Source organism: Typopeltis vanoorti, chromosome 21 (genome assembly GCF_054136105.1).
Source record: "Typopeltis vanoorti isolate ZY-2024b chromosome 21, IOZ_Tvanoo_1.0, whole genome shotgun sequence".
Lineage (NCBI taxonomy): Eukaryota > Metazoa > Arthropoda > Arachnida > Uropygi > Thelyphonidae > Typopeltis > Typopeltis vanoorti.
The window spans coordinates 31938064-31965735 of NC_143569.1; the positions used below are offsets into that span (position 1 = coordinate 31938064).

The following is a 27672-nucleotide window of genomic DNA, read 5'->3' on the forward strand; positions in this document are numbered from 1 at the left end:
ATTAGCAAAATTTATTAGTAAAATGATAAGGATTCATCCGAATTTCTCAAAAAAAAAAAAATTAAGAACTTGATTTGAAATTCATTAGTTTTTCATAGGCTCCATTGATTTTCCTTTGGCAGTGTAATGTTTTATTGTAGTAGTATTCATATCCGTATAGTTTAATTAATCTCTTCATATATATTCTAGTGTAAAGATGTTGGTTTTCTGGTGTTCTCCTTCAAGTTTTCTTACTTGTTTTAGCACGTTTTTGTAGATTCGAACTTGGTGTAACACGTTTCAATATCTAGAAAAATACCAGTTGAAAATAATGTGAATGAACTTCTCATGTAAATAAAACTAATATTCTGTAACTTCAAATTCCTTTGGAAAATTCAGTGACATCATTGCCGATGATTCGAAATAAAATGTTTGCCTTGAGCGGTATCTAGGGGTGTTTTTTTTTTTTTTATTGAGAATGAGCAATCACATTCAATCTGTTTCTGTAAAATGCAATATATTAGCTGCGAACTCGTAAAGGCCATCGTTCTCTATTTAATTTACGTATTTCATTTTTATAATGATACACATCTATAATCTTATAATGAGTATTATAAATTTCAAACTATCCAAAATGTGTTATATGTTATGCATTGAACGTTATATTCTGGACTGTCATATAGTAGATAATGCATCCTACTGTCTAATATGTAAAATTCCCCAAGCTCCTAACTTTTTTTTTCAATTAGAACTGCTTTATTATGACATTGGAATGATTTGTTATTCATTTAGCTTCCAAAAATATTCGCCAACGAAATCCTGTGGTAAGATTTAAGTTTCATAAATCAGCTTGGCTTGATTGAGTCCTATATAAATATTTATCCTTAATAAAGGTTGATTTCACTAATTTACTCTAAGATGACGTACATTTAGTTATCGGTAAGTAAGAAAGTTAGTAACTGATCTGAAGTTTGTTTTATTTCACCGTTTGAAACGTAATTCGGTATAATAATTACCATGTTATACACAAGGTGGCGCCTTTGGAGAGAATATTACATCCCAGCACGCTTGCTTGTAGAAGCCATTTTATTCGCAGGAAGCAAAATACGATTTTTGTGAGCTGGTCATGCCGTTTTTATATTTCATCTTACAGAGAACAAAGCAGACCTGGAAGAATTTTAGCTACAACAATCTATGTGGTGTATTTAATTTATCTTATTGTGTCTAGTTTGGTATAGGTGTGATGTGTGTTCAAAGTGGGCAGATCATTTCGCCTTAAACGACTATATCAATGGCTTACTTCATTATCTTCAGCCAAATTATTTTCCAACTGGTGGCAGCACTGTTCCTCTCCACATCTACAAATGCATCAGGTAAGATTCCTCTTTGTTAAACTGATTGTACTTTGTATATATATTGTATACGGGAAAAACTTAACTGCATATATTTTTGGTTTTATCTACATGTGCATATGTTGACAGCATAATGAAATCGCTGCAGATATTACTTCATGTTAAAAAGCAGATATTGAATATCTGAAAGCTGCATACTTGCGCTCAAATCAGCTTTAGTTTCAAAATAATATAGAAATGTTGTTCCCGTGAAATGCCTACATTTTATTTTCTTCCTCTAATAAATAGGATTAGAATTTGAGAAATATAACTAAAATAATCTGAGGTGAGCAATAAATTTTTATGCCATGTAATATACATGGCATAAAAATTAAAAAGTGAAATTTAATTTTTTTTAAAAGCTTTCTTTATTATTTCAAGATTAGTAATAAATGAACGACAATTCACACTTTTATGGCATTTCAAAAGTCATGAAAATTTCTAATTCAAAAAAATGACGTTGTTATTTATCATTAAAATAAAATAGTTATGTAGTTTATTAGGATTTTCATAAGTTATTTCCTGTAACACTTTTTATAATATATTTAGGTTCAGTCTTTTTCTTTGTACAAATATTTAGATTAATAATAGTTACGGTGAAATATTTTCCACTTCAGGACTTTTTTCATAATGCAAATCCAAATCAGATTATCAAGTTGTTGTTGTTGTTGTTGTTTTTAAATTTAGAAAATTATTTTATCCTCCTAACGGGATTGTAATTCAGCTAGAAGTGTAATGTACTGATTTCATATGATGAAAACCGTTTTCTTATAAATTCTGTATGATTTTATTATCTGTAATACTAGTAAACTTTACAAACAGATTCAGTACATCTTACACTCTGAATTGTAAAGAATGGATTGTCCTGAGAAAGGTTCCTACTGTTTGGGAATTACTACGAAAGCAACTAACACTATGAAGCCACTGTGTTATGTCGATTAATTACTGACCTGTTTGTTTGTTTTGCGGGGTGAGAAATTCGAGTTTCTGGAAGAAACACCCTGCCCTCTTCGTAATGATATCAGTAACTCACTTCGGTTGAAAAGTCATAAATGTTCTTTGCATCCTAGATGGGATTCGAAATCCCAGTCTTGTTTAGGAAAAGCAGCAGCATCATACTGACTGAGTTTTGCATGGAAGATCTTCCTAATTATTTCTTTCCGGTAATTTTGTGTTATTGTGGAAGAAAAATGCCAACACTTTGTATATATGAATCGTCTAAAAAACGCACCGTTAAAATATATTATCTACTGAAGGTTATTTAAAATAGTGTTTTGTTTACTCAAAATTGAGATAGAATGAATGCGGATTCTTTTTTTTTTATAAAAAGAATTGAAAAATTTCTCTCCAGAGAAAAATCGTCAATACTCTTGGATTTCAAAAATTCAAACACTGTTTTAATTAATTTATTTTATTTTTAAGTATTAAATTTGCTTGTAAAAATATCTTTAATTTAACATGGACTTTCATTTGACAAATTTATAGATGGAGTGGGTGAGGAGGAGAAGAAAAAATCTAGGAAGTAGGCCAATAAAATATTTATAAACCTACTTTTTTTATAAGAAACGGGAAATGGCTTCATATTCTTTGTGAATAATTACTTGTTTGATTCATAATTCATTGGATATTTGAGCCCAGAAAAGAATAATTTCCATGTGGCATCCTGTTTTTAAGTTGTTGTTTTTTTTTGTCAATATACCGAATGGAGATTATCAAATCATGATAGTCATAATGATAAACTCCTGAAGATGCTGCAGCATCCCTGTAATATTCCAAAAATTGTCTTCAGCATCCCATGTATATCAGGAAATCATGCTGCAGTAATGTTCGTTTATGAGTACAAGCGCCCAAGGCAGTTGAACTAGCTCAGATAATTCAACCTGTAAATAACATGAAAGGAAACTGATGTGTATGATTAAGGGAGCGAGAGAGGGATACCCGAATTCAAATTTTTAGGGCTTTTCAAATGATGTTGAATTAGTTGTTGGCAAGAGTTTTTCCCCTCATAGAAACTCGAATTTCTCATCCCACAAAGCGAATGGGGTGGAATGCATGTACATGCGTAGATATTATTGTCTGCCATTTTATAGCATTAGTTAAGAGGTTTTAAATCTACAATACATTACTTAGTACTGACGGTGATTGAAATGGTTAGAGATAATCCAGAAACTGCTGTAGAGATCAAACACGGTACTACTTTTCTCACCGGATGATGAAATTCACTCATCACCAAAAGATATCCAATGTCGAAGAATTCGAATCCAAAACCTGTAGTTGGAGGAGTTGATACAACACCTCTAGATAGTGAAGTGTTTCTTAAATTAAGGCGTTTTACCGAACGGATGTCTCTTTCAACACGAGAATGCAGCAGTTTATAGTTCAGACTGTTTCAGTTAGAGGATAGTGATATAAAAAAAATCGTATTTGCCTGCACAGTGTTCTGATCTCAGTCGAATAGAACACCTTTGAAACGAACCTTCGTGTGCTGGTCACAGTAGTGTTCCAACAACAGTACATGAAATGGTGGTCATGTTAAAGGAAGAATAAACCAAAATATCTAAATCACATCATAGTAACTGGTGGAGAATGTGCCTAGAAAAATTAAACATGGAGATCAAGTCCAAAGCAGTCCTGCACCTAACTGAAGTATTTATAATTTAGGCTTTTCTGAAATATACAGCTGTACCAATACTTGTATAGACAATGTATATTTATTAAGTGAGGTTCCAGTGGCTTAATTCAGTTATTAAAACTGAGCGAATAACATTGTAACACACATTTTTAGACACATATTATATAGTATATCTGTTTTTCGAAATTAAATTATATATTCATGTGAAAACACTGCATTTTAAAGCATTTATAATTAATGTCCCTGGGTGAAGAATGTTGTTTTGTAGAGTAGTTTAAGGATACAAGAAAATCTTTCTTGGGAAAATAAAAGCTCAACTTTAATTTGGATAGTAATTGTAGCGTTATGATGTTAAAAAGCCACTAGAGGCCATCCTCCTCCTTTCTCAGAAAGAATCTGGGTTACTAATCCTGCACCTTCAAAAGTAATAATAGTATCACTAACGCCAACGTACTTTATTTTAGAAGTACATTAAATTGGAGTGAAATCTTCCGCCTCTTCTAGAAAGGAAAGAAAAAAATTCTGTTTTTTTTTCCTTTTTTTTTCCCTAAAGTGTTCTATCCGATAAACATACTACCCAGAGAAAATATCTCTACTAAATGGAAAACACTCACTCTGTTGCTTGATGAGTACTATTTAAGGCCTAAAAATATCATAATGTTATGACGAATCAGAATGATTATCATTCTGATTCGTCTTTGGTCTATCTCTTAAATCCAAAGTGTGTAAGTGATAGACTAACAACGATGCAGTTAACTGAAACACTTTATGACGTCACATATTTCTGTGGTTAGTCAAATATTCATTTGACTTCCAGTATAGAGATCAAATTTTTATCAACGAGAACTAGTTTTATTAGAATAACAGTAAAACATGACAAGTCCAGATTAATAGGATGTATTAACAGAATGATGATGTAAGTCATCCTGTTATATCATCGTTAGACCTACATCCCCTGATGATGTAGGTCTAACGACTTGCGAAACTTGTCATGTTTTATTGTTATTTTAACAAAACTAGTTTATGCTGATAAACATGTGCTCTGTATACGAAGTCAAATGAACAAAACATTTTCTGTGTTGTTGTTTTTTTTATCATTCAGCTCATTCACTTTAATCTAACTGTCGTTATCGACCAATTTGACTCTCAAATTTTATTTTAATAGAATGCTTCACAATATTGCAGACAAGTTGGAGTTTTCCTGTTTTGTTTAAACTTGCTTGTTGACAAACTATCAGAAAGTGCAGTGATTTGGGGTGAAACTTTCAGAAAAAGGATTTGATATTAATATAATATTATCTTTATTAGTATGTACGTTAAAAATATCTTTATCTGAAAATGTATATGCTTGAATCATCTTTTTTTTTTAATTTCAGATCTTCCTAAAATAAAACCATTCAATTTTGATTCTCGAGTTTTGGTCGGAGAAAAAGCAGTAGCCATGTGTTTTGCTATATCGACATCAAACCCCGTTACATTCACTTGGCTCACGAATGGTCAGCAAGTTAGCTCCCAAGTTGTTATCAATAATCACAAGGACTACTCTGTTATAATTATTGATCCTGTGATTCTTTCTTCAGCAGGAAATTACACTTGTACTGCAACTAATACAATTGGTTCCGATAGCTTCACAGCAAGCTTAATTGTGGAATGTAAGTATTAATAAACAATAAAGAATAGTTTTATGGCAATTATTATAAAGTCCTTGTTCCGTGGTATTCTGTAAATTGTTTAGTCCTAGTCAACGTTTGCATCAAGAAAATATTTCGCTTGTTTGAGGGAAAGTCAGTATTTTCCATTATAAACTAAATACAACTTTATGTTTTAAATTAGGTTTATCATTTCATTTCAAAATAATTTGTCTGAAATAAAGTTCAAACAACATTACCAAATATGCTGTATGATTCACTGATATTATCTTCGATTCCAACAGCTCCTTCGAGATGGGTGAAAGAGCCACATGACATCATTACGACAGTCGGTAGGCGTATTACAATAGATTGTGAGGCTGCTGGTCACCCAGTTCCAAGAATTACATGGAATAAGCTGTTAGGTAACAAACATTCTTTATTTAATGAATAATTATGTTTTAGTTTACAGAACTTATTTCGAGTGCGTTTATGTTCAAGTAACATTGCGCCAATTTAATATCCTACCCAAGCACTCTGATTTTTAAAATTATAATTTTTATAAGGAAAACATTTGTAATTATTGAAACCACTATGAGTATTCTTTAGATTTTACCGAAAAACAAATAATAAATATTGATGAATAATGGATTTATTATATTTTATTAAATGGAATATATATTACTTCAATTTCTAGGGCCAATGCTGCCATCTACCGACTTTCAGATACAAAAATCGAGCTTCATCAACGGAACTTTAGTGATATCGGAAGTGACCATTGAGGATTCAGGAACGTATTCATGCAGCGCCACCAACGGTGTTGGCTCGGAGATTAATAAAAATATCACAATTATCGTAAACGGTAAATTAAATACTCCGTTGTTCAAAAAATAAAAATAAATAAAATAACATTAATAACAATTTCATGGTAAAATGTACATTCCATATCAAATATAATCTTTAAATTGTCAGTTATTCGCATCTGTCGAGCGAAATACATTCAGAAGTTTTTAAGTCACTCTGGTTTAATATAGTTTGTATATACGATATTCAGTTTTGAGCTCTGTAATTCAGTAGTATAATTGTGTTATAAATTCCTGTTGTTAAATTGGACAGACCAATCCATACTGGTATGGAAATTGCGTTGCTGTGTTAAAAAATAATCCAAGTCCGTTCGTAATCACATTAAAACTGTGTGCCAAAAAACATGGGGATGCTTAAATATTACAGATTTCTAGTGAGTTTTCAAAATGCACTGGCAATTTTTCCCTGTTAAACAAAACGCTTTGTAGGCAATCACAATGTGATTCTTGGATAAATAATATCACAAAGCAAAAATTGAAACTAAAGAATCCAGTCTGTTATTCAATCATTGCATGATTCATTTGAAATATTATAAATAATTACAGTGTAGCAGTAAGCAATGTTTGATTATAGCAAAGCAATTTTACACTTGAAATCACGAAATTTCAACAGCAAACGTTTGATTATTATTGTGCTTATTATTTATTCTTAATTATCATACTGCAGATTTTTTCGTTGTTAAATTTCGTCAGTGAGATAATATATTTTTGTATTTCTCTTTCCTTCCAATATGTGGCGTTGTGGTGCATATTACGTAGAGTTGCTGTGTACATTGGGGGGAAACAATAACTGTGTCGTCAGACATACTTGTACATTTGTGCACGTAGATATACATCGTTATATTACAATCTTCTGTCTGATATATATTGTGAATTATGTGTAATACAAAAATCTATACTTTGTGATAATAGAGAATGCTATTCTTATTGAAAGACAACAAGAGAATAAATTCGGTGGATCAACCACAGTAGCTTCTGTATGGAAACATGTCTGCTTGCTCCTGTTGGTTCCTGATCAACGTGTTTACCATATCATGGCTTTCCATTCCACATCTCGGCAGTGAACTAGGTAAGCCTCCTCCAGCATCTGTTAACGAAATTTTTAATAGATTTAAATTTTAGTAATTGTTTTATACTGTAATTATTGGCAATTTTTATAGTGGAAAAAAATAACGTTGGCAACTTTAATTACTATTTTTTTTTAAAAAAAATCACGTATGCTAAAAAGACATCGCTGAAATCTAAAGAATGCATCTAATTTCTGACGGAATATTTTACTATATAATAAATGAAATATCTGAATTTTTATTATTCACATATAGTCGATATCATTTGAATTTTAACCGATGTTAATTTTAATTTAAAGTTAACTCTGTATTATTTAGTATTATATTAAATTAACAGTCCATTCGAATTAGTATTATTTTATACTACAAAGTATTTTATCGTTATCGTTACTGCTGTTATTGCGATTATGATTATTATCTCATGCCATCCATGGAGTCGAAGGACTGATCATGAAAAGCTACATTGCACAATCTTCTTCTGCAGCTGTCCCACTTAAGTAGGATCGCTGTCTATCTTACAAATACATTTTGTCTAACAGTTTGAGTTCTCTGTCTTCTTTTAATGTTTTACGAATGGTAAAATCCGAACTACCTGGAAAAAAGACGTTGTTATCTCCATATTAAACAAGCTAGTTTTTATAAATATGTATAAAAGTTTATAAATTTTATAAACTGCTAAGCTTCACGAAGATACTTAGGGTATCTCATATGAGCCTTCAAATCTCTCTACATTCAATAATAATTAATTTTTTAATGACAGTAGATGTAGACTGACCTGAAACAGGTGCTTCTGGAATTCAAAGTATTAACATACTAAGATTGAAAAAGCTTTTTATAATTATTTCCATGCCCAAGTTGATACATGAATGCCGTTTTAAAATGGATGTAAGCAATTTTGAATCTCGGTTTCTGTTATATAAAAAGTTTTTATCACCGAATGAGAATCATTTGGTGGGTCATGAATTGTTGCAGCTATAGGTATGGAAATTAAAATAAAAAAGAAATATATATATTCAATATTTTAAATAGAGAATATCGCAGGGGACACTTGCGGTATGGAAAATTATTTAGTGGGCCACTAAGAAATATAAACATACGTAAAGAACTGTAAAAGGTGCTTGTATAATTAAACATAAATTAAATTAAAATCTTTATCAGTTGCTTAGTAAATACTTTATACTGTCTAAAGTATTGCCAGATGGTCCACATTTAGAATTTAAAAAAGAAACAAATTCGTCTCCACTTCTGCTGGAAGAGGTAATGTAATTGTCACATTTTTTTTTTAATTTACTATCATTACAGTCAAGTGAAATTTGAATCACAGAATTAATCATTAGTATTAGTCCTTTGTTTCCAGTTTTTCTTTTATATTTACAGAAGGGTCTCCCAAAATAAAGCCATTCTCCTTCCACCAAACTCCTGCTGGAGAGAAAACGATGGCTATGTGTTCGGCAGTTTCTGGTTCACCACCGTTCACATTCACCTGGAAAAGAAATGGAGAACACTTGAAAGAAAAAGGTCAAATATCAATTAGACCTGACAAAGATTTTTCGGTACTTACCATTGATCCAGTCGACATCTTCAGCGCAGGGAACTACTCGTGTTTGGTCACAAATAAAATTGGGACCGACAGTTACACATCGGCTTTAGTCGTAATAGGTAAGTTTAAATCACTCTTGATAAGTTTTTATGGTTACTTGTCGAATAATAAGCAGACATGTTGGGGAAAAGGTTAACTTTGCACTTCACTAAATGTGAATTTCATTCAAATGATAGCATCGACTTTTAAACAAGTCGATGCTATCATTTGAATGAAATTCACATATTTGAATGAAATATCTATATTTTCTTTTAAGATCTATCTCTGTCCGCTTCTGAATATACAGGGTGTTCGGGATAAATTTGACATATTTATAATTAATTATATTTTCCCGTAAGTTACATGTATTAACACACACTTCTCTTCATTTAAAAGTTTGGACCCTTCTTCATTCATATACAAGATGTCAGAAAGGATGGATAGCTGGAACCCACCTGAATCATGGAAGAGAATAACTTGTATCATGATGATTCGTGCCCGCCATCAAAATAAGGATATTACGACTGCTGCCCAATGCTCCCTGAATACAGTAAAAACAATCATGATCATGATTATATTTGTTTGGATTTGATTATATAAGTTTGGACCCTTCTTCATTCATATACAAGATGTCAGAAAGGATGGATAGCTGGAACCCACCTGAATCATGGAAGAGAATAACTTGTATCATGATGATTCGTGCCCGCCATCAAAATAAGGATATTACGACTGCTGCCCAATGCTCCCTGAATACAGTAAAAACAATCAGGCATGAACTAGAGACTTGCAATGGTGACTACGAGGATGTAGCAAGAAGAAAGATCCCTAGCAGACGATCTGATTGCGTTCGTACAGCAGAATTCCTCGCAAATCTGCAGGAACAGGTGTTGAAGAACCCTGGCATTGGAATTCGGGCTTTGTTCGTGGAGTTGCTAACTGTAGTCAAGCCCTGGATAACAAGGGTAGCCAATGGTAGGCCGTATGTATGGCAGCAGGATTCGGCCCCTTGCCACACCTCTGGGAAAAGTCAAAAATGGTTGACTTTTCCCAGTCGTAGAAATGTTTGGAGGCCAAACATTTCTACGACTTCACCAGTCCAAATGTTTGGCCTCCAAACTCCCCAGACCTTAACCCCATGGATTATTTTGTATGGGGCGCAGTTGAAAAAGACACCAATCGCACTTCCAGTAATATAAAAGCCCAGTTAATGGATAAAATTAAAACAGTTTTTGCGGCCCTTCCCAGGGAGACTGTAGCATCAGCTTGTTCGAGGTTCCGAAGCAGAATTGAAGCTGTGATCGATGCTAATGGTGGTTATTTTGAGTAAATCTTGTTGATAGTATTGTAATTAACTCTGCCTGTAATGTTTTTTTGTCAATTCATTAAATTTAATAGATACAAAGAAGATTTTCTTTTTCCTTACGAAACTGTCAAATTTATCCCGAACACCCTGTATATTCTTGAGGTGAACAGAGAATACAACGGTGTCAAAATCGCTGATAGAACTCATGTTTAGATTTCCTTGTGTGGAGTGTATGGCTAAATCCACTGGCCTGCTGCAACCAAATCTCCTCTGTCTATATCCTCGATTTAGTGGTCCTTCTGGCATCCCTGTATACAACTTTCGTTATAAATATTATGCTTATGAATGAGTAGCGTATTGCAGTATCACTCAGAAGAAGGGTGAAGTCCCGATATACCAAGGCCCACTAAGAGGGCGATAAATTTCATAACCCTATGTGTCATTGCCAACGCATTGCCTATTAGAGACTTGAAGTGACAAACAAAATCTGAACTCGACAGTAAAATTACGCTTTCTTCCTTTCTATTTCCAATGTCATGTTTGATGACAATTTGGTGAACGTTCGCGATGTTTATTTATGGTTTATAGACTTCATATTCTGCGTTTCTTCCAACTGTCACTTCAGCTGAAATAATCGTGAAAAGTGAAAGAAATAATATTTGAAAGTACAATGTGAACTTTTCAAAACCTTTTTGTTCTGTTCAAGTATATGTCATGTCTTAAATTCAGTGGTATGTTTCTATTTGTAATATTCAAAAGTACCTTGAACTCCCTAAATTGAAATTCAAATAATAATTTTCTCAACTACCCCTCACATTACTTTTCTCTTTTGCAAGCTTTACTTTTTCTATCTCAAAGATTGTATTCTCTTACTCGGATATACAATACACAAAATGTACAGAATATTTTGCTTTGTGTTTTACTTTTATCTTCGGCTCGAAACTTTTTCTATTAATTTTGTCAAATGCATTTTTTCTCATTATTGTGATTTCCTTAACTTTGGATTTTATGCAATGCAATGCAACTTTATCAAGTCATTTTCTTGTAATTTTAATCTGTTTGAAAATACTAAAGAACGTAGAATTCCATAATAATTTATGATTTTATGCTTTAATGCTAAATTATTGAACGCTTGTGACCTGCAGAGACCATTTTTCCACTTCATTGAATTTATTCAACGGAAGAGAGACATAAAATGTTAAAATGTTCATTCTTGCTATGCGTTTATCCCATTCGAGCAAAAGAATAGAAATCTGGATTTATCTGATCAGAGTATGTTTTTTAATCCTTAACAGCCAATTACTGTGCTTTACGCAGATTTTGTTGCTCCGCTGATCGGAAAACATAAACAGTAATTCAGATCTTTAGCCCGTCTTGAATTAGTTCATTTTTTTTTCTTATGCAAGTTGCATTTGGCACTTCTAACATAGGTAACGTATGACTACCTTCAATGAATCCATAATGAGGTTTCCTTTGAAACACTTCGATGTACAACTTCTATAGTAGAACACTTCGATGTTCTACTATTAGGTTCTTTCTAAGTTAATATTTTAATGCAATACGAATGGCTAGGAGTCTAAAATTTATTTTAAAATAAATTCAGCCTGTACCCTCAAGAAGTATTCAGGCTACTATAACAACACTACAAGATTAACTTTACATTATAATTAATCTCCTGTCCACAATTTTCCTCCAAATTAATCTATTACTTGTCAGCACTCCAATATTGTCGTATCTGACATTTCATACTTCTGACTGAATCAATCCACCTAGATCTTGGTCTATCTCTGAGTCTCTTTCCTACCATCTTGTCACTGTTTTGCAAACCTTTCCTCGCGCATTCTGTTTAAATTAGCTCTGCTTACACATTCTTAAATGCTAACAATGTCAAGTTTCTTTCTAATGTAATTCTTCCATTGATGCCATCTGTTCACTTCCCGAATTTTTCTCAGAACCCTCATATATGTGATCACTAGTCTTTGAGTAAAATCAACTCTAACGTACTGATGAGGTGCTAAGCAACATCCCACTTCCACACATCCGCAGATCCAACTTTCTTCTATATGAATACAGCAAAATAATGGAAATCCAAAATCTTCCAATCCACCCCTAGATATAAACAGTCTAATGTCAAGGCGCCCTCCAATCTTAACAGCGAAAAATCTTGCAAAGACAAGTTTCAATGAAGTGGAAAGAGTCCTGGTGTAACACTTCAATGGGGGGGGGGGGCTTCCATGAATTAGTGCACCCAACACAGATGCCTTCGGGTTTTGACCTACCTCGAAAAACTTGGTCTACCCTTAACCAAATTCGCACCAATCATGGCAGATGTGCAGACTACCTTTACAAATGGAGCATGATTGCCTCACCCAGGTGCGACTGTGGATCACTCCGCCAGACAATTAATTATATTACAGTAGAATGTGCCCAACGTGCATACAATGGAAACCTGTCGGACTTCATCCATGCTACACCAAGTGCAATTGACTGGATAATCAACCTAGACATGCAGTTGTAGCCTATTCTTGAGTGTCTCTTTTTTGACTGTATTATGTCTTATTATTGTACATATGTCTATTATTATGTTCATATATAATAAGGATTAATGTGATGTAACTTTTCATGTGGAGCCATACGCTAAAATAAATTAATAACTAGTCTTTGATCAAGTGCTTTATTTCTAACCCAACTCTCAGATCCATACCTTTAAATCTTGTTTGAACACTGTCTTGTATACTGCTAGTTTGGTGTTTTGGCTAATTTCTCTTATTCTATATAACTTTATTCAACTGGTCACACCTACCTTACCAGCTTTGCTTATTCTGCTGTCTGTTTCCAGATTTAATTTGCCATCTTCACTGAAAACTGTACCTAATAGCTGAAATTTTTTACTTGTGCTATTATGCTCTCCATTCAGAATGCAGTTGATGTGTTCGATGTTTCGCCTATTTTCATAATTTTGGTCTTTTTATTGATGATTTTCATGTCAAATTTGTTACAGCTGTTATTCAATTTAGTCAGATAATCCTGGAAACTTGTACTAAATGTGTTTAGGAGTACAACATCTGCATAAAGCAAAGAGCTAAGTTTGACATCTCCAATTCTAATATCAGGCTTGATGCCACTTTCTTTTATAATATAATTCATATAGATAACGAATAAGAGTTTAGAAAATGCGCATCCTTGTCTTACTCCTGATTTTACATCAAACCATCTTCGTGAATTTCCTTCAATTCTAACTGCTGACTTGCAACTTAAATATAGGCTTTGTATTACTCTATATAATGTTTTATGTAATGTTTTGAAAAGCTTTTCTCTAGGCACCTTGTCATTTGCCTTTTCCAGATCTACAAAACTTTAATGCAGATCCTTGTCATATTTCTATGATTTCTCAACTATTTGTCTTAAAATGAAAATCTGATATTGACAGCTTCTATTTGGCCTGAATTCTTCTTGTTCCTCTCCAAGCTTCTCTTCTTCTCTCCCTTCATCTTTCTCAACCTCTTTTCAAGGCTTGCATAAACCTTACCTGGAACACCTATTACAGAAATTCCTTAGTAATTCTTTATTTATTCAACTTTATTCCCATTTTATAAATAGGAACTGTTAGCTCTATTCCAATCATCTGTAATTCGAGTTCTGTGTAGGTCCTCTGAATTATACAGCCGCTGCATAACTTTTATACCTCCATACTTAAGCATTTCTGGTCGAATACCATATATAAATATCAGTTGCCTAACCGCATTATAAGTTTTTTGATGGCTTTTTCTACTTCAAGTATTTATATGTATTCCTGTTGGAAATGTTTCAGTATGGCTCTTGTCACTGCTCGTTTCGTTTGTTTTTCAAAGTAATTACTCGAGATATCATAGATGTCTTTAACGGTACTCTTTTCATTTCTAAACTTTTAAAATAGACTCCAGAATATTTTGTCACCTTCTTGATATTTATTTTCTATATTCTTACCAAAGTTTTCCCATGACTCTTGTTTAGCTACTTGTACACATAGTTTAGGCTCTCTCACATTTTTCTCTGTATTTTTACGGATCTGCCGACTTCTTTGCTAGGAACTTTTCATGTGCTTTCTTCTTTTCTAGAACTGCTTCTTTAAATTCTTGTGTCCACTATGGGATTTTTATTTTTCTATCTTTACAGAGAACCTCATCATATACTTCCCTAGCTGAATCAATCAATGTCTTCTTCAGAATTTGACAGTGAGACTCCAAAGTTTGATTGTTGTTTTCAATTTGTTTAATTTTTTTCTTAATAATATTTGTATAGTCGAGTCTACAATTTATTTGTAAAAGCTTCTCAACTTGAATTCTTTTTAAACTTTCTTATATACTGTTCTTTTCAATGTCGTCGTCTTTTTCCTATCCAGGTTCTAGGTTAAGTGGTGTTCTGGACTTAGTTCGTCTTTTTCTTGGTCTTCTCCTATTCCTTGTTCCTCTAGGATTATATGTTAAAATCTTTTTTTGATAATCTCTTTCCCTGCATTCTTACTATATGGTCTAGCCAGTTTTTTGTATATTTAATTGTTGAGTCTGTTATGGAATTGTTTTAAGATTTTTAATTATTTCGCTGTTTCTTTTTTTTATCTAATAGGGACTTGCAACTACAAGTACAGGCTTGGCACACCCGGGGTACCTGAGCTAAGTATGGCCTCCTTCATTCTTTCAGCAATATTTCTTTCCTGTCTTGTTCTTCGTCTTGATCCCTGTTTCGTCTCCTCTATTAACATCTGTAGAAGAGCCCACAATACTATAATTTTTACTATCCTAACTTCTAACTATGGAGGGGTTCCTCTACTCTCCTCTGAAGCTAGAGTACTCGAGGATTAAGGGGAATTTCATTTTCCTTTAATAACCAGTAACCAAGGTAACATTCGTAACCTTAAGGTGGCAGACACACCATCAAGCTAAACTGCAGGAGGCCAGTAACCCCCCTCAGTTGAATTGAAACTTACTAAAAAGACTCAAGACAATTCAAAAAGGACGAACCTTATTGGAAATGACCCTTCTTTTCAATGTAATATCCATTTTTTCCTGCGTAGTACTAAGTAATGGTCACTTCCAATTTTAAATACTCTGTACACGCTTTTATCCTGAACGAGCATGAAGATATTACTATCAATAATGACGTAGTCAACGAGACTTTTCTTATTTTTTGTGTCTTCTCTCCACGAACTTGTGCACATCTTTATGTTGGAACATGGTGTAGTAATAAATAGTCCTTATTCTGTGCAGAAATTCAGCAAATACTTACCAATATTATTGGCTTTGCCCTTTTCTCCAAATTTTCCAAAATGTTCCTATAAGCCTAGTGGAATTCATTTACTACTCTGCCGTTTAGATCTCCAACAAGGACCGCTTTTTCCTTTTCCTTTTTCTTTGTCAGCTGCTTCTTCTAATAACTCGCAAAAATTTTCCACTTCTTCCATAGAAAAACCTTTTTGTGGGACCATAGGTGCAAATAAGTTTCATTGTCCCTTTCCCCATTTTGAAGTGTGCTCACATTTTAATCATCAACGTATACTACTACTATGGTTATCTTTTCCACTAGAATGCATGCTGGATTAATATAAATATCGCTTTTAACCTTTATCGATAAACCGTTTCTCATTCGTAACAAAACGGATTATCAATAACCTCCTTAATAGTAATTACTGTTTTATGTGAATCTCACCCACGAGAGGTTGTAAACCGATAGCCCGTTTAAGTACCAGTTGTAATCTTAGGATCAGATAATCCAAAAACCCCGCTCTAAAAGACCAGTTTTTAAAACATTTCGGGCATCTAACAAGTAGGGTGATTTCACATCGGATAATGAAAATCATCTGTTTCATCATCTAAAATATCAAAAACTGATGGAAGTTGAACCCAGGGATTGTAAAATTCAGCCAACCATGTCAACTGTGAGTTATTTACAGAGTATACGAAAACAAATATTATTATTATTATGTCAGTTTTAAGGAAAAGTACATTTATTCATGCCTGATTAACTTTGAAAGAAGGTTTGAATTGTGACAGAAGTTTATTATTGATATTTTATCAATGATAATAAATTGCTATTGATTCTAATTTTGTAATTTCAATAATAGCTGCACCTAAGTGGATAGAAGAGCCTGAAAATATTATCATTAGAACTGGTAAAGAACTTTCAGTGAAATGCAGAGCATCTGGATCGCCACAACCTGAAATCATTTGGACAAAATTAAATGGTAAGTAATTAAATATTAATTAGTATAGAAATAATATGCTGAATTGTTCCTTCCAACTGCATGAATTGGCATCATCGTATAACTTTTCTACTCGAGAAGGTCTTCATTATATACTGATTCTCGCATGAGAAACATAACGCCTCCTAGTTACAGTGCCAACACAGGAACGGAACCAAAACCGGAAATAACTGACGCATTGTGGTGTTATGTCGACCTGATTGGACGATTGGCTAGCGTATCCGCTCTCCACCCAAAAAGTCGCGGGTTCGAATCCTGCCTAGAACATGGATGTTTTTGATCGTCTTTCACCTTCATGTGTTTATTCATACAAATATATACATACTCTCCCAATATGGAATGGGTCGTCATGAGAAAAGTGGATCAAATCCTCCAGCAATGGAAGAGGCCTTCACTCAGCAGTGGGGTAGATATAGGTTGGTGACTATAAAATTATGGAAAGTGTATACTAGGCTAGATGGTAAAATAATAATAATAATAAACTTGAATACATAATCTTTTTAAACTACAAACATCAATTACTTCTGTAATTGCAAATAGGAAACGCTGCTTTGTATGTTTCCAGACAAACTTATTAATATAGTTATACAATTAACAATTTCATTTGCAACTATATAAAACTTTTATCACATATTTATTATTTTTAGCTTTACTTTATAGTAATTTTAAGCCTGTTCTTACCTTCTGTCTACAAATATATCAGATTTAAATCTATCTGCTCAAACTATGACAAACGACAAATGTCACAAAATCAAAATACTCTGCTTGTTTCTTTTAATTGCATGCATTTGTTTACTTAAGTTATCACTGTTATTCTTTTTATAATTACATGGAATAGCGATGTTAGAATTGACATTTTTGTTTTCTGCTCTCTCTTTATTTTTATGCCTAACAGTTTTTCCGTCCTTTTCTACTTTTCAGGTATGGTTTCCAAGTATTTGCTTAACTTGATTCGAAATTTAAAGAGATACCAAAAACTGCTTATTGTCCATCAAATATTATCTGTATTTATTTTATCATCAAAACTTTTTAGAACTCTATAAACCTAAAGTACAAAGGATATTTATTTTTAGTTATTATTCTCCGTTTTATTTATTGATTTTTTCCGATTTATGCAAGACTACCTATTTTCTCTGTAATCAGTTGTTTTTCTTGTTCTATTTAAAATAATTCTTGTAAATATTTTACAACTATCTAATAGGAGGATAATCTCGCATCAGTAATTACAGTAATCACATAATTAAATGTGCCTTTTTTTTTAGATATTTTGACGAGATCTTTGAATATCTCTCTTGTTTCCCAAGCTTGTTTGAACAAGAGTAATAATGTTGTAGCTGTATTTTCAATATCTGTTTTTAATATTTCTGGAACACATTACCAGGAACGATATATCTTCTCCATTTTTGTTTGTTTTTATAGCGTTTAATGTTACTTGAGATGAATTTGTATTCATTCAAGATCATCTGTCGTAATATCTTCTCTCATCTGTTCTTCACCGATGCTGTCCTTCCTTTTTCTAATAGGCTTCGTAATCCTGAAAATATTCCTTTCATCTTTTTAGTATTTTTCTACATTAAATATTTACCCTCTTCATTGATTATCAGTCTTTTCCTCATGGAATTCATTGTTTCCTTTATAAAATCTTGGAAATGTTATATAATTCTGTCCATCATTCACAATAATTTTTGCTAGCTGTGCCTTGTATACAACATCATTCGCGCATTTTCATTTATCTTCACTTACTTTTTCTCTTTCCTTACCTTTCTTTATTCTTCCCATTTTACACTTGTCAATCTCACTCTATTTCTTTATTTTGATTGCTTTTCCTTTCAGTTTTCTTCTTTCTTGAATCTTCCTCCATTTGTTTGAATAGTTCAGTTTTCTTTCTAATGACATTTTCACTAATATCAAACACAAATTTCACTATTCCATTTCTTCTCAACTGTTTCCTTTTCCTATTCTATCTTGATCATGGACACTCTACCTGTTTTTTAGTTTGAGTTCGAATTATTTCTTGTCATCATTATAACAAAATATTTCTTGTATAATAGGTATTAATTTTGCCAGTTACAGGGTGATGTTCACTTTTTATATCTGTGTCTCCTTCCGTCTCATATTAAACAAAAATCTTTCATTCACTGCTATTAGCTCTATAGTTTACTTCTTTTGAGTCTCATGGTATGGCGAAATCTGGGCAATCTTATGATTACCATATTATGTATGAACAAAATTCTTTTAATTCTTAACTCATATATTGCAAATGCATTTATAAATCTTTCTCCAATGGCATTCATTGCCCCATTTTCCCATCAACGTACTCATCCCAGTCATTTTCATTTCTTACCTTTTGTATTCAAATCTTCAATTAATTAACATATCTTGTTTCTTTAAATTTATCATAAAATCTACTTTTTTCCTTTATCTCTACTTTTGTTTTTGCATAGTACTGTACGATTTTCAAATCTTTTTAAACGTATTCTAACAAATTCAACATATATATAGGTCCACGTTCGAATAAATTTTTTTTTTACTTTTTTCCTGAGAAATTTTCTGCTCCTTGACTACGTTCATTTCATCTCTTCCTGAGTATAGAAACACTTTACTATCTTGTTTATGGTTTAAAGCTATTTCTTTATTTCATGTAAAATGTGCTAATTTTCCATATTGTAATAATTTTCCTATGATCGTCACCAAAAGGGTGCCTTACTATTTTCATTGCGGTTTTGTTAATCGTTAAAATTTGGATTTGCAAGCGGGTCACACTAGAATAGCGGAAGGGGGGGGGCGACGCCTCATTTCTACTTCAATGAGGAAATAGGACTCCAGATCTTTTGTTCCCATATTAGGTTATAGGCCTTCCCCGTCAACTTCCTCTTTCTCTGGTGGTTTAAGAACTGTTAATGACAGAGTAATTTCAAGAGGTGTTAGAGATTGTTTATGAAAAAAATTATAATTATGCACATATTTAAAAAGTTAAGCAAGTTTGAGCGAGGTTAGTAGTTTGAAGGGATGCAATCTTTCGATGCTGTTGGCCCACTCTCCCTCGATGAGTCTTTGGACTGCCTGGAGGTGTCACATAATAATAATAATATTTCATAATTTTACTGAGTTATGTCTTTTCTTTAGTTACTTTTCACCTAATTTTTCAGATGTTTTATATATATATGTACATTTTTTATTTATTCGTTATCTTTTAATTATAGACGTCACATCTCAATCAGGAATCGACCTTCAAACGAATAGCAGTCTTTCAGTCCTGTCAGTCACTGAAAATGATGGCGGATATTACAGATGCAAAGCTAGTAATGGAATTGCACCTGATATTTCGAAAATAATTTCTGTTATTGTTCACGGTAAACAAAATAAACAATTTGATCTAGAACATTTCATCTGAAATATTAATTTAAAAATTGTGTACATATAATTTTAATACATATAAATTTCTTTTCATGTATGTATTAGAAGCGTTATATAGTAATCGTTTTATTTGAAGAAAAATTCTCCGATGAATTTCATTGCAATTTAATATCTAGTAGAATGTTAGTAGAACAGACATCAATCTTAAGAAACTAATATTTCCAAAAAATGTTCCTTTACTCAGAAAAAGAGAACCGATGGTCATAATGTTTTTGATAATCCAATTCTGTTTGCATCTTTTTGAATTAAATCAATACAAAAATTTTGGTCTTATATGAAAAATCTCTATCTATTAATATTCATGGAAATAATTACATCTGTTCGATTTGGATCAAAATCGACAGGAAATCTTCATCCAGTACGGTGTAGCATTTTTATTGTGCAATATTTTGAGTTATAGAGGGGGCAATACATTTTCTGTAAAGACTTAGTGTGGTCAATGTACGATATCTGATTGCATTGATATTTTGCATTTAAATTCGCTTTATAGTTTTTAATGAATTCGTAGCAGATTATTTTGTGTGTATTAGCAAAAGAAAAATATTAAAACAAAGTAATATGTAGACTGTTACAGATCCTGAAAATTAATAATAGAATATTTTTTCTACCCAGCTTTCTTAGTTTTTCCGAGTGACCGCTTAAACAAATGATAAACTTTGTCCATTGACTGTATTTTATATGGAATATACCACGATTTTTTCTTGTTAATGATGGTTTCTGACACATAGCGGCGCTGTTGTATATCTACACAATATTATTATCTTCCTAGAAGTTGCTGCGGTTACACGAATGATGACGAACTGCTGTATATTTTTTCAAAGGCTCTTATTAGGTATTTGTTAAAATTTGTGAGACACTATGTTCGTTCCAATGGAATTAGTTTCATCATAATGTTATCAAAATCTGTCACATAGCAATGTTCCTATATTGTATGCCGACTAATCTTCCCGTGCAAGTCATCATGCTGTCAACTGTTCTTCCAATCTGGTCCTTCATTATGGCGGCTCTCGGTGTAGCAGCCAACGTTCCTGAAGGTAAGTTTTACCTCTATGCATATACTAGAATTAAATAATGTTTTCTGTCTCGATTCTAGTTTGTTACATTCCATTTAGAACTCAACCTAGTTTTGTAATTCCTATTTACAGTAATTTTCTGTTTTAAGCGTGGCATTGTTTTCTTTTCTTCTTATATGAGTACTACCCAGACTACATGTTTGTAAAGTTCCTTATTTCGAAAAAAGTCCTTATTTTCGGATTTTTCAAAAAAAAATATATATATGTATATATCAGCAATATTATCGAATGATACTGGATATACATTATTGCATATACAGAAATAAATTATGTTAACATTTCTATAATGTTAACAATAGCAAAACACTTTCAACTCAAAATCTTCAGTTCAACTGAAATATGCATTTCTCAAATCAAAACAGACAATTCTTTGCTATGAATTTTCATATTAAAATAAAATCTAAACTTCAAGATATACATACCGCCTAGTGCTCCAAAATTAAGCGAATATTACGGAATTTTTTTTATTTTTTTTAATATGCTTTGGATAGTTGGAATCACGGAAGAGCTAACTTTGTTTGCTAATTATATGCTTTATTTTCTTCTAATCTGTTATTTTATTATGGAGGAAGAAAATACTCTCCCATGTCCATATGAGATCAGATGACCAACTTATAATGAAAAGTCTTCATGAAATTCCATATACTAGAATATTTGAATCATGTCTTTCCTGCCAGTTGAAATATGAAAATAAGTCATTAAAACCATGCCTAGGCTCATGATTACATTGTATCTCGTAGAATACTGATATATATATATATATATATATATATATATATATATATATATCTCTTTCGATAGTTCCAGACTGGGTTAATTACTTAAGGTGGAAAGCATCAAGAGAAAGAGGATAGGTACTATCTTGTCTGCCACCCAGAGAGAGAGAAGGGGGGGAGTACCAACCTACCCTTAAATGATAAAAAGTTAATACAAACATTGGAATAGATTTTCAAGCATTGGAATTCTAACAAAGTAGTACAATAAAGATACTCGGAGTATACTATCAATTCAGTCCCATTAATTGCATTAGTGATGTAGTTCAATAAGAGGGAAGAAGATTTTAACTAAGATTTCAACAGCACGGCTACTGAAGTGTTGTTGTTATTGGTGGTGGTGGTATGCATGTAATGATTACATGTAACAAGTCCTTATACCAGACTATGCAAAAAATTAATAAATAAAAATAAAAATATGTGGCAATATCCTTAAGAAATTGTCACATCATTTGTCCAGAGAATACATGAGGAATGCCTTAGGTTGTAGCCTTATCCTTTACAAATATACTAGAAATTTCTGAAAATTTCGCTCTTCTTCATTTCCTACTGACGCTGTTTTCATTTTTTTAATATTTTCAATAAAAATCCAATCCATAAAAGACTGGAAACTTAATCTGCATTAGTATTATGAAAAATCAAACATATACCTTACCAACTGAGGCCTTCAATAAGCAGGCAATGGTCTCTTCGGCATTAAAAAATCTACCACAGAAATATTTCGCTTAGTAGGTGTTATGTACTGAGCGATACATAACACCTAGAAAGACATCCAGTACTTTTCATTAGGAAACTTTGTTGTTGGTTTGTTGGTTTCAATAAATAACTGACTTGTAGTAATTCCTGCTCAAAAAAGATTTAAAATCCGCACTATATTAGTCTCGTGGTGGTGGTGCCAAAGAATTGATAAAAGATCGTTCAGTCTTTTAACTACTCTTTACTACTCTTTCGAATTTCCCAATTCTCATTTTTACAATGATTTTCAATATTCAAAAAATTCTTAGAATTTTTGGAATATTGGAAATCATTGTATGAACATGTATATTTTTCTCGCCTATCAAAATTTCTTTCAGATGTCTTTCAACTAAAGCTATCAAAATTACAGTAACATCTTAAGTTTTATTTAATATACAGGATAATCATAATAAAGGTATTCCTGTTTAAGGTCTTGTGGAGTGCCACCCAATGATCCCAAATGCCTGCGAAACTTGCAGGAATACATTTTGGAGCATGCGAAAGCGATATCTGAGGAAAAAAATCAAAGTAGTTACAAAATTCACCACTAGAGTCCGCTGTAAACACTAAATGAATGGAATTTGCATATCACACAACTCGGCAGATGCCAAGAGGGTTTAAAAAGATGGAAATGAATGGAATTTGCATATCACAAATTCCATTCATTTCCATTCACAAATTCAAATTGAAGAGATATTTTCTCTTCAATTTGGTTGTTAATACCATCAACAGTAATGGCTCTAACCGTGCTCCAATGTGTTTTGCTGGTGAAGGAGTACTACCTAAAAATGCAATGCTGTTGCTGCACTCGGCAACAGCATTGCATTTTGTCGCCTGAAAAAATGTGGACGAGATCCACTATCTCCATGTGCTCTGCGACGAATGGTCATTTTGGAAAAAAAATGATCGCTGGGAGTTAGACCTAGTAGAGGTCGCAAACCAAAATCCCATGTCCATCTTTTTAAACCCCTCCTGACATCTGCCAAACGTGATATGCAAATTCTATGCATTTCGTGTTTACAACGTCCCTGATGGTGAATTTTCGTAACTACTTATTTTCTCCCTCAAATTTGCTTCCGCATTACGCACAATGTATTCTTGCAAAGTTTCGCATCATTTGGGTTACTGGTTGGCGCTCCAGAAGACCTCAAACAGGAATATTTTAATTTTGATCACCCTATATTGACTGAAACATGCTGAACTTACGCATCTTTCCTAAAAATCGATGTTGAAGTTATAAATTACATTTAAGAAAGAAGTAAACTTAGAATTATCTTATGCAATGTATCTAAAACGTTTTGCACTTCCTGTTCCTTAGAAATTTCAAATGACTAATGTCCTCTGGTAGTACTCATATATGCAAACTTAATAAAGATAACTGGAGTAAATATTACCAGCTTGATGCTATAATTCACAGGTGTACCTAAGGTGAAGCCATTTACTTTTCCACCACGAGTTCCTCTAGGAGAGAAGGTAATTGTCACATGTCTTGTATCTGGAAGTGGATCTTTCACATTTACATGGTTTAAAAACGGACTTGAAGTAGGTAATTGGCCTGATATAAGAGTGAAACATGAAAGTGACTACTCAGCAATGGTTATAGACCCCGTGCAGCCTAACAGCGCAGGAAACTACACATGCAGGGTAACCAACAGTCATGGCACTGACAGTCACAGTGCGAGCCTTCTAGTTGCAGGTAAGATGGTTGGTTTCGTTTAATAATCCTGAATAGTTAGTAGCATTGGTCTTAATAGGGAAATTCTTACTATGAAAAGTGATGTAATATAATATATACTGTGTAAATCATGTTTAAATTTTAATATCCAGTATTTTCATCAAGAGAACACATCAATATAACATGTAATTTTTGTTTTTCATTTACACAGTATGGAAACACAACAGAGCCGTTACGTTAATATTGCTAGACGTTATCAGACATTCCAACTGGTTTAATTGATATTTGAGCGAACAGCCAGAATTTTGGAGGAATTATGAAAATGTCTGTATTTGTAAACTAGTCGGTTCTAGCTTATATTAGATGTAAAACATAAGTTCTAGCTTATAGTCGGTCTTAATTATATTAGGACTTATTTGATTCAGCCAAAAACGTTTGATATGATCTTTCACAATAATTACTAACTGTTCGTTGAGAGAGAGAGAGAGAGAGAAAAAAAAAAATAAACTAACACATATCATGTAGTTTCTCAAAAATATATGCTGAATGCTAAATAAGTATTATACTTGCTGTTTTTTGAATCTTTAGATACTGGTTGCTACTGTTATTTAGTAAGATTAGTAATATTGGCTTCTTTTTCTCTGACATACATACTGTATATAACATACATACATACGTACTTCCAATTTTTTAACTCTTTCAAAAGAGTCATCGTAATTATGAAATAAATAAACCCCATCTTACAAACGTAATTACTACTGAGTTTAATTAAATGAATAGAATAACACTTTTATGCATAAACATTTGTCGCGTAAGCACTTCTGCTGGGATTTAAAGGCAGTATATAATTTGCACTTGGTTTTCCTCTTCCCCACCACTACTTCTTTAATGGCCAGACATTCGCTTATAAAAACGAATGATTGTTACTCAATAACTTAAGATCATAGAATTAATTAAGATATATATAAATGAAAGCTATGGGAAGTGTTCCAAATTCATTTTACTCCTCTTATTGTGGAATCGGAACTATGCCGTATAATTTTCGTCCAATGATACTTTTTTTTTTAACTAGGCCCTGTTTAATTAGCAGGCACAGTATTCTGATATACTTTCATGTTAATTGGCATTGCTACAAACTACTTGACATTGCTAATGCACGTAATAAAAAAAAAAAAAGATTCAGTCCGATATTTATTTCTTATCGCAAATTCTCTATTTCAATTCACCATTTTCGTTTACCCTTATCATATATATAAGCATCTGGAGATGATAAAAATAAAATGTTCAGCGGTTAAGAGTATAAATAGGTACTTTAATATCTGGGAGTATTCGAAATATATGAAATATGTGAATATCTTCTTTGGAAGAGAAAAACGTAGCGTTGCCATTTGTTAATGAAAACCTCCTTTCAGTGTGGTTTGATGCTCGTAACATTGTGATCTGTTTTGCAACTGATAAATGTTTTTTTGTTTTAACTTTGTCATTACCTCTTTTTTGTGAAGCAATTATCTGAATGATTTCAAAAACTTTACAATTCTATATCAAATGAATAGTTGCAAGGAGGTTTTTCTGTATTAGAGAACTTTTCAACTGTGTGTTAACTGGTCTAGTAGAGTTTCAATCTCTAGAAACTCAGATTATTCATCCTTCAAAATGGACAAACCAACCAAAGATATACTGGCCTGATATTCTGAAATTTATTTCATTCGCAGTTCGAAAGAACCCCAAACCTACACTTTAAAATATTAGATCTTTGGAATGGCATATTGTAAGCATAATCATGACGGAAAAGTACAAGAAAATTATATTTATCAAACTTGTAATTTACAATTATTCATACAACACATTTCCTTAGGTCTTTTATCCATTTTTTTTCTTCCTAAGACACTTTTATTTTATTATCGTTTAACATTGCAACTACTCTTAAATGGCTCCCAGAAGATCAACGAAGAATCCATCTGTGGATTTTATCCTTTCGTTTATTCTCTAAATTTTATCAAATGATAAATAAAATAAAATTAATTAACTATAATATCATCAGCTTCTCGTTAAATAATTTAAAAATATTAAGAGAAATCTTAAATGTAATCTCGTTGAATAGAAATTATGAATACTGAATTAATAATGATATAATGTTTGATATTTGTTTTAGCCCCGCCTAGATGGCTTGAGGAACCGCAGGATACCAAAGCTAATCTAGGCAGCTCTGTCTTCATTCACTGTCGAGCTGATGGATCGCCAAAACCAAATATAACTTGGAGAAAAATATCTGGTATGACTTAGTAAGCGGCACTTCTTTTTCTTCCATGTTCTGGTATTTTAGACGCATATTTTCTTCTAATGCTCAACTCGCCAATTTACTTTACAAATATTAGTGTCAGCTTTGGAAGTCAACAAGTTCGCAAAACCATTAACAGATAAAGCATTGTTCAATGGAACATTGACGTTTTCTCCTGTTGGTGATGAAGATGCTGGAGAGTACGAATGTCAAGTAGAAAATGGTATAAATCCGAATCTAAGCAAGAGGATTGCTCTCATGGTGATTGGTAAGAACTTGTTTTGTAAAAAAATATCTGAAAACGAAATTCAATTTGAAATATAGAAATAATTCCTTTAACATGCTGACATAATTTTATGAATTACATTATGCAGGATAAATATTTCCAAATGGAAAGTTTTCATTTGCTATTGTGATATGACTCTCACGATCAAATCACAAATTATTTCAATTAGTCAAATCACAACTCACAGTTATATAATATTTGTGTGCATACCGGTTAAAACTGGAATTCTAGTAGACATTTGGCGCTTTATGTGAATGGGATATAAATAACTGTACTAGTATATGCTTTTGAAAAAATTGGGAATCATAATAGTTTTCATGTTTTGTTTACTCGTTTGTGAACTAAATATAACTGGAAAAAATATCTGGTATGACTTAATTACTTCGATAGCAGTGTGTCGAAACAATATTTTCGACACACTGTATTTTGAGAACAGTTTCCAGAACATGATTATGTTATAATGAAATATTAAGGAAAGTTGACATCGAAGGAAGAAAGTTATCACTTAAAACCCATCTACAATTGCTACATCTTTGCATCAGTAACTATACTCATTGAGTCTCCGAATTGAATCTGAATAATAAATGAAGTATATTCCAATATCCAATTTACAGTATATATTTAGTCATAAAAATAATCAATCGAAGAATAAGAATAAATTGAATGTACATACTTTGTTATTTCCATTTCATCATCAATATTTACTTACTTTTTTGTTCAAAAATGAGAAAAAAAATTCTTTTTCTCATTTTGTC

General features: G+C 32.4%; 1 protein-coding gene across 1 annotated transcript; it reads left to right on the forward strand.

Moving 5' to 3' along the window:
• Positions 1-1259: 1259 nt before the first annotated feature.
• LOC150094715 (cell adhesion molecule DSCAML1-like) lies at positions 1260-27010 on the forward strand. The gene is made up of 11 exons (XM_090411648.1): positions 1260-1352; positions 5379-5654; positions 5936-6055; positions 6328-6492; positions 8938-9219; positions 16543-16662; positions 21012-21131; positions 24096-24374; positions 26506-26625; positions 26729-26899; positions 27006-27010. The coding sequence occupies exons 1-11, from the start codon at positions 1271-1273 to the stop codon at positions 27008-27010; spliced, it is 1740 nt and encodes a 579-aa protein (XP_090267774.1). The 5' UTR covers positions 1260-1270.
• The last annotated feature ends 662 nt before the right edge of the window (positions 27011-27672 follow it).